The sequence below is a fragment of the Terrapene carolina genome, unplaced genomic scaffold (assembly GCF_002925995.2).
Source record: "Terrapene carolina triunguis isolate 2854851 unplaced genomic scaffold, T_m_triunguis-2.0 Scaffold517, whole genome shotgun sequence".
NCBI lineage: Eukaryota > Metazoa > Chordata > Testudines > Emydidae > Terrapene > Terrapene triunguis.
Genome location: NW_020664868.1, coordinates 3,525,103 through 3,532,374, shown reverse-complemented (window position 1 = coordinate 3,532,374; position 7,272 = coordinate 3,525,103). Strand labels below are relative to the sequence as shown.

At 52.2% G+C, this 7,272-nt stretch overlaps 1 protein-coding gene across 1 annotated transcript; it reads right to left on the bottom strand.

Annotated features, from left to right (window-relative positions):
* Nucleotides 1-516: 516 nt before the first annotated feature.
* Nucleotides 517-4,333, bottom strand: AP2S1 (adaptor related protein complex 2 subunit sigma 1; the record flags this gene model as incomplete). The annotated part of the gene is made up of 4 exons (XM_024219175.3): nt 517-1,107; nt 2,480-2,539; nt 3,185-3,298; nt 4,166-4,333. Coding segments are annotated over 4 exons (444 nt in total), but the record flags the coding sequence as incomplete, so codon positions are not given.
* Between the last annotated feature and the right edge of the window lie 2,939 nt (nt 4,334-7,272).

The window sequence follows — 7,272 nt, the reverse complement described above, 5'->3', positions numbered from 1 at the left end:
CCTGTTCTCCTCTACAGTCTGGGCTCCCCAGCCAGACTACATCTCCCATGATGCACTGCCTCCCTTCAAAAGGAAAGACTCTGGTGCATCATGGGAGTGGTAGTCCAACCAGGGAGCCCAGCCTGTGGAGAGAATGGGAGCATAAGGTGCCTGAACTACAACTCCCATGATGCACCACAGCAGCATTTCAGAATTGAAATAATTTGGCCAGAAACACACAGTTGTGGGGGGGGAGGGGGTTTGGCCAAGATTGTCCATGCAAAATTTAGTCAAAACAATTTTTTTTCCATGGGGGAAAACCTACCCTCTCCCACATGTACCTCCTTCCCCACCAGAGGCCACTGGACACCGAGCTCACTGAGAACATGACCTGCTCCCAATGCCGGACAGCAACACCCAACAGGAGTTTCCTGCATGCACCTCAGAGCCTTATGTCAAATCTACCTCCAAGAACCCCACCCCCACTCCCTCCCTCCTGCTGCGGCAGGGCCCTTCGGAGACCACCCCAGAGGAAGGAGTGTTTCACAGATGGTTTATTTCAATACATCACTGGCCATATGGTATGGCTGCCACTCACCAATGGATAACACACAGTTGTGGTCCCACTTCTAGTGCAGACTCGGCACACACACTGACATGAACGGAGCAGGGGGGTCGGGGGGGGGGGGGAGAGAGACAGCGCGCTGGTTATATGGAGGGAAAACACAGAGGTTCGGGGATGGTTGTGTCAGGGCCCCAAAAAAGGTTTGTTTTTTTTTAAATACAGTCGCTCTCTCCCGTTAGACCCACCCACCCGGGATCTCAGCTGCCGCATTCGAGCATGGGGGAGGTGGGACTGAAATTTTCGACTTGTGGTTCTGATCCATTTGAGGGGGTGTCCTCCCCCGCCCGCCCCCCAATGGAGAGTGGCTAAATTTGCTCTGAGACAGTCACTGATTCAGGGACTGGGTGCAAGGAGTCGTCCCGGGGCAGGGTGGGGGATGGGGCCAATTCGATCCAGTTCTCTCATTCCAAGGACTGCAGCATAAGCAGCTGTTTCAGGACTTTCGTTTGGCTCGTCTCGCGGATCTCGCCGGCTAGGAACATCTCGTCCACCACGGTGTAAACCTGCCGCAAGAACAGACCACCCGTGAGCCAGGTGCACGGAGGACAGCCTCAGCACTGCCTCTCCCTCTGGGGAACTCTGCAGCGTACTGGCAGTGCAGTATGCAGCACCTGGGTTCGTCCACCAAGTGGCACCGAAAAGCATTTCCAAGGACAACGCTGACACAGGTTCTGCCATTTGCTGCGTCCCAAGTGCCACGGGAGGGTAAAAAGACTGGCACCCGTGTCCTCCCCCAGAGCAGCGGAGTGACCCTGACACAGCGGGACCCTCGCGGGACTGAGGCCTGGCAAGTGGGTCCATAGCCATCAAATAGAGACCAGCATGCTGAACCTCTCCCTGCTACATTCCAGCCCTCTAAAATCCCCCAACCTGCAGGGGGAATTTATCTACCGGAATGCCACAGAGTTGCATGGGATCTGCCCTGTGAAGCTGGAAGGGTCATCAGTGGCAAGGGCTGTCAATTTAACACGTTATATTTTGAATCTTTAAACCTCCCTCCCCCCCACCCAGGAGAGAGAGAGAGGTCAAGCACGCTCAGCGCAGCAATGATTCATAGACTCCACAGCCAGAAGGGACCATTGGGATCATCTCGTCAGATCTCCTGTGTAGCACAGGCCCCATAACAACTCCTAGAGCAGATCTCTTAGCAAAACATCCACTCTTGATTTTAAAATGGTCAGCGATGGAGAATCCACCACGACGCTGGTCAAATGTCCCAGTGGTTAATGACTCTCACTGTTAAAAATGGACACCAAATTTCCAGTCTGAATTTGTCTGGTTCCAGCTTCCAGCTATTAGATCATGTTAGACCTTCCTCTGCTAGGCTAAAGAGCCCATTATTCAATATTTGTTCCCTACGTAGGCACTGATAGACTGAGATCAAGTCACTGCCTAACAGTCGCTTTGTTAAGCTAAATAGATTTAGCTCCTTGAATCCATCACGATAAAGCATATTTTCTAATCCTTTAATCATTCTTGTGGTTCTTCTCTGACCCCCTCCAATTCATCAACATCCTTCTTGGACTGTGGGCACCAGAACCGGACACAGGATCCCAGCAGTGGTCGCACCAGGGCCAAATACAGAAGTAAAATAATTTTCTCATAGAAACATGATTCTCTCCAGTCCTACTTGAGATTCCCCTGTTGATGCATCCAAGGATTGCATTGGCCTTTTTGGCCACAGCATTGCAGTGGGAGCTCATGTTCATCTGATTATCCACTTCCTTCCCCCAAATCTTTTTCAGAGTCACTGCTTCCCACGATAGGGCCCCCCAGCCTGTAGGTACGTCTGACATGAGACCGTGTTATGCAGCAGCTGCATGGAACCGCAGAGCGATTGGCCCCATGCTCCCCTCCCCGCCGGGCTGAGCTCACCTTGTAGAAGTTGAAGACCAGGTCGAGTTCACAGACGTTGTGGAAATATTCATTCAAAACCTGGGCCAAGAGAAAGAAGAGTTGGATTTCAGAGACCGGGAGAAGGACGGAGCCACGCTACCTTTCGGTCAGAGATGCTAAAGTCACAAGGGACCATTGTGATTGTCCGGTCTGATCACCTGCATAGCACAGCCCACAGACTCCCACACAGGATACCTGCCAGAGTCAGCGCAGGTTGTTTAGAAAGACACAGCCAGCCTGGATTTACAACTCCAAGGGATGGAAAATCTACTCGGTCTCTGGGTCAGTTGTTCCAATGGTGTCAACCTTTCCTCTAGTTTCAGCTTCCAGCCGCTGCAATGGTTCAGACCATTGCTTGGGCAGGATATGCCTCTGCCTCAGAAAAGGGTCACCAAAGGAGATCCCTTGCAGCCAGTGGAATCTGCAACCCTGACCCCCTTTAACACACGCACAGCCCCCTGTCTACCTGAAGGACGAGGCACCCTCTTTATGTCCCATCACAGCCGAGATTAGAGGGGCAGGAACTGCTGACTGTCCTGCCAGGACAGAGAGGGGCTGCTGAAAGCAGCTCACTGTCATTTTAGGGCTGCCATCCCTCTGAGGAGCTGGCACAAAGGACCAGGCCACAAGACAGCTCAATTGAGTCGTACTAAGGGAAGGGCAGAGGCCGGGGGCAGTGCTCACCTCCACGAAGTTGTGGATCGCCTCCAGGTAGGCCAGATTGTTGTCATTCACATCCACACAGATGCAGAAGTACAGCCCCGCGTAGCGGCGGTAGATGATCTTAAAATTCCGGAACTGGAAGAGAGAGGAAGAGGACCAGCTGACGTCTGTGCTGCCCACTGAGATGCACCTGGATCAGACAACCTCTGCGCACTTCCTGCTAGCCCCCTTCTGGAGCACAGAGCAGCCAGTCAGAGACAGCACGGCCTGAGGGGCCACACATATCACCGGCGATACTCGCGTCTATAGAATAATCCCTAGCTCATGTCTAGCGCTTTTCACCCTTAGACCTCAAGGTGCTTTATGAAGGAGGGGCAGAATCATTAGCCCCATTTTACAGATGGGGAAACTGAGGCAGAGAGAGGCAGCAATTTGCTCAAGGTCACCCAGCAGGCCAGGCCACAGCCAGGAATAGAATCCAAGTCTCCCTCCCTCAAGTCCCAGTCCAGTGCTCCACCCAGTAGGCCACACTGCCTCCGTATCCATGTCATCAGATCACGACAGCTCAGTGTCAGCCTGCTGCCCCCCAGGCTGATCGGAGCGACTCCAACGAGATGAGGCATTAATGGCTTGTGGCTGGAGGAGAGATACCAGGAGAACTGCGAATCCCTACGCCTCAAACAGACGAGCTGGCTCCCCGCTCAAGGGGACCAGGGGCTGAGCAGCTGATGGCTGGTTTTTAGCTGCGGTGATCCACCACCCCTAGACTGGATAATGAGCATGCTGTATTCGGGCTGCCTCGAGGGCCACCCACAGGCTGCAGCCTCAGCAGGACCCAGCAGCCGGTGGGCTCAGGCATGGAGATCTCCAAACCCAGGGTTGGTATAAATGGAAGGGTTGTACCAGAGAGGGCGAGATTACACCTGCCACAGCCTCGGAGGCCCTGCAGTGTAGGCTGGGGCGTCGGTCGGCTGCCCGTTTGGCACGCCAGGGACGCCTTACCTCCACAAAGTTGGTGTGCTTCGCGTCTCGCACCGTGACCACGGCGTGCACCTCCTCGATGAGCTTCTGCTTCTCGTCATCATCGAACTGCATGTACCACTTGGCCAGGCGCGTCTTGCCGGCCCGGTTCTGGATGAGGATGAAGCGAATCTGCACAGAGAGCAGGCAGGGTTACGGGCATCCCAGCCAGCCCTCCCCACCACTGGCACCACACACCCCTGGACACTGCTGCTCAAATACGGGGCAGCCTGCAGGCTCTTGGGAGGGTGGTGCCTCCTCTCCCCCTCACGTCAGCTGGCAGAGAGATCCGCTGTTCGGAGCTGGAGCCACCAATGCAGGGACCTTTACTCTGAACTGCAGAAAATTCTGTGACTAGCTAGACTTCCTCTGCCCTGTGCTCACTGGTTATTTGCTCCAACCCCCTCCCTCCCTCAGCCCCAGTCACCCGGTTCTCCCCTGCGCTGTCCCCCTCCTCTTTCCATTGCTGTGATCCCCTCCCTAAGTAATCCCACCTAAAAATAAAGTCACAGCACAGCCATGCCCGTCGCTGCCATCACTTTGTTCACGCTCGCCCCCTCGCCCCACCCCAGCTGTGTCTGGTCTATTTCCATTGCCAGCTCTTCGGGGCAAGGGCGGTCCACTACCATATGTACAGCGCCTTGCATGACAAGGCCCCATCTTTAGGCATGTAATAAACATGATTGCTAAGTAGCAGCAGCTGCGGGGCAGAGTCTGGGGGCGGCTGCTTTATGGAGATGGAGCCGTGGCCTCTCTGTGGGTGCAGCACACCTTGGAAGGAGGGTCTGTCTGAGCATGCTAGCGTGCCAGTGTGGCATGTGCCCGCTGCAGACACAGCTGTGCCTTAGCGAGCAGTCGGCACAGTGTGGGGTAGAAGCAGAGGTCAATTTACCAGTCCCACAGGAGGTTATTCTCCATCAGTGACATTGGAGCTGCTCTAACTCCCAGCTGCTCTTCCCATGTCATTCTGCATCCCCCATAGACCCCCTTCATGGCACTCTCCAAAAGGGCCCCGGGTCCCCCAGGCAGACTGCCCCTGGCAAGAGCCTAAGATCCCTAGAGCTTGGTTCTCATTGCCTGGCCCATGTAGTTCACTGGCCTCCTGGAAGCCCTTCCTACGGACAGCAACAGCAAGAATCAGACAGTGCGGGACAGGACAGGGCAGATCTCCCCCTCACCGAGGTATCTCCCAGAGGAAAGAGATGCAGAACTGCCTTCGAACATGGCGTCTTCAGTGGGCGTCACCCCCAGCCTGCCCCACTTTGGGGGCCCTTTGTCAGCTGCTCCCTCTGACAAGTTCCTGTCCCTCCCTTTCACCCGCTGGCCTCCCGTGGCTGTGCACATAAAGACAACACGTCTTGCGCCTCCTCCCACCCCACCCGTTCTGCTGGGCTGTGTGGGGAACAGATAAGGGAGGGGGTGTCGATGCAGGGATGCCCCAGAGCAGGAGAAGCAACAGGCACAGTTTGCGACTCCTCGGTCCATTCCCCTTCTGGTCCCAGCCTCCTTCCTCCATTTGAGCCCACCAGCCTCTGTCTCATGTCACAGCCATAAGCCAGGCACGTGTGGATCCTCCTTCCCTTTCTGAGGGCTCCTTCCCATCACCAGGAACCCCACCGTTGATCTAAACATCGTTAAAAGATAGACGGCTAGATTCTGGCTACTCTGAAACTGGTCAGCATATTAGTCTAGAAATCACAAAGTCCCACTTCTCTGAATTTTGCCTTCAAGACATCTGAGCGCCGGAGACTTAAAATGTTTTAATTGAAAGGCATCTTCATCAGTTGAATCAAGAATGTTCTTTGCTTCAGAAGGGCAAGGTCCGTCGGCAGAGACAATAAATGGATCACAAACAAATAAAAGCAAATCCTTCGAAATTTTAAAATTCTCAAATCGCATTTTGAAATTTTCGATCAGATGGTTTAGGAATTCATGCATCATTTTCATCTGTAGCAACAACATGCAATGTGGGAAAGTGCAACATCTTTCCTGTTAAGTTTGTCTGAAAGATTTCAAGATTCCTCTGAAAGGCACACACTTTTTCAAACAAATCCCTGACACTGCTTGCATGGCCTGGGAGCTGCAAATTGAGGGAATTCAAGTGACCAGTAATATCGCACCGAAAAGCTACCTGTGACAGAGGGGACATCATTCCTAAATTCCAGAACTCGCAAGCCTTGTTGGTCTTGTGGTTTGAAAGAAATTCTATTATTTCTTTTTGAAGTGCACAAAACCTCTCTAACACATGACCACTAGAATCATAGAATATTAGGGTGGGAAGAGACCTCAGGAGGTCATCTAGTCCAACCCCAGACCAGCACCAACTTAACCAGTGAACATCACCATGCTGCAACAGGTCACTGTATTCGGCTGAAAAGTCTTGTAAAACAGCTTTAAAAAGACGATGTTGTAAGCGAGAAGTTGACCATATGTAGTTCACTAATCTTGTCACAATACTCGCTCTTTTTTTCCCCCAAAAAAATCCCCAGACAATTTACCACAGAGGACAGTCTGGTGAATAATGCACTGAAGTGTATTTAATGAAGGGTGTATCACTGCCAAACGTGAAGCAAAGCTCTTCTCTTTCCCTGTCATGTAACAAGCAAGTTTACTCCATCTGTAACAAGCAAGTTTACTTTCTGCAGACCTAAATCTCTTTTCCCTCCCCCCCCTCCAAAAAAGCCTTTTACTTTTTAAAAAATGCTCTCTTCTGTAGTGTAGGTTTCTCATGGTATTAAGCACAAAAATTCTTCCTGACAATTTCACCATCATAAAAATCTAACAAACAGCAATAAACGGGCAGTGTCACTTAATTCACCTGATTCGTCCACTGCAAGAGACATATATTTGGCGTTTTTGAAACCAGAAAGCAGTGCTGAGAAATAATCCTCATAAATTAGCTCCAATCTTCACACTGCGGTGGAATCAGATAGGGCAACTTGCTTCACACGTTTGACAATGTCATCTTGGATTTTATGTCCGACATTTCCAATGGCACTCCTTGACAAGCTCGGCAACCAGGAAAGGCGGTTTCTTTTTAGCTAGGACCAACATTATCCGAAATGGAGCAGCTATTGCTTTTTCCCTAT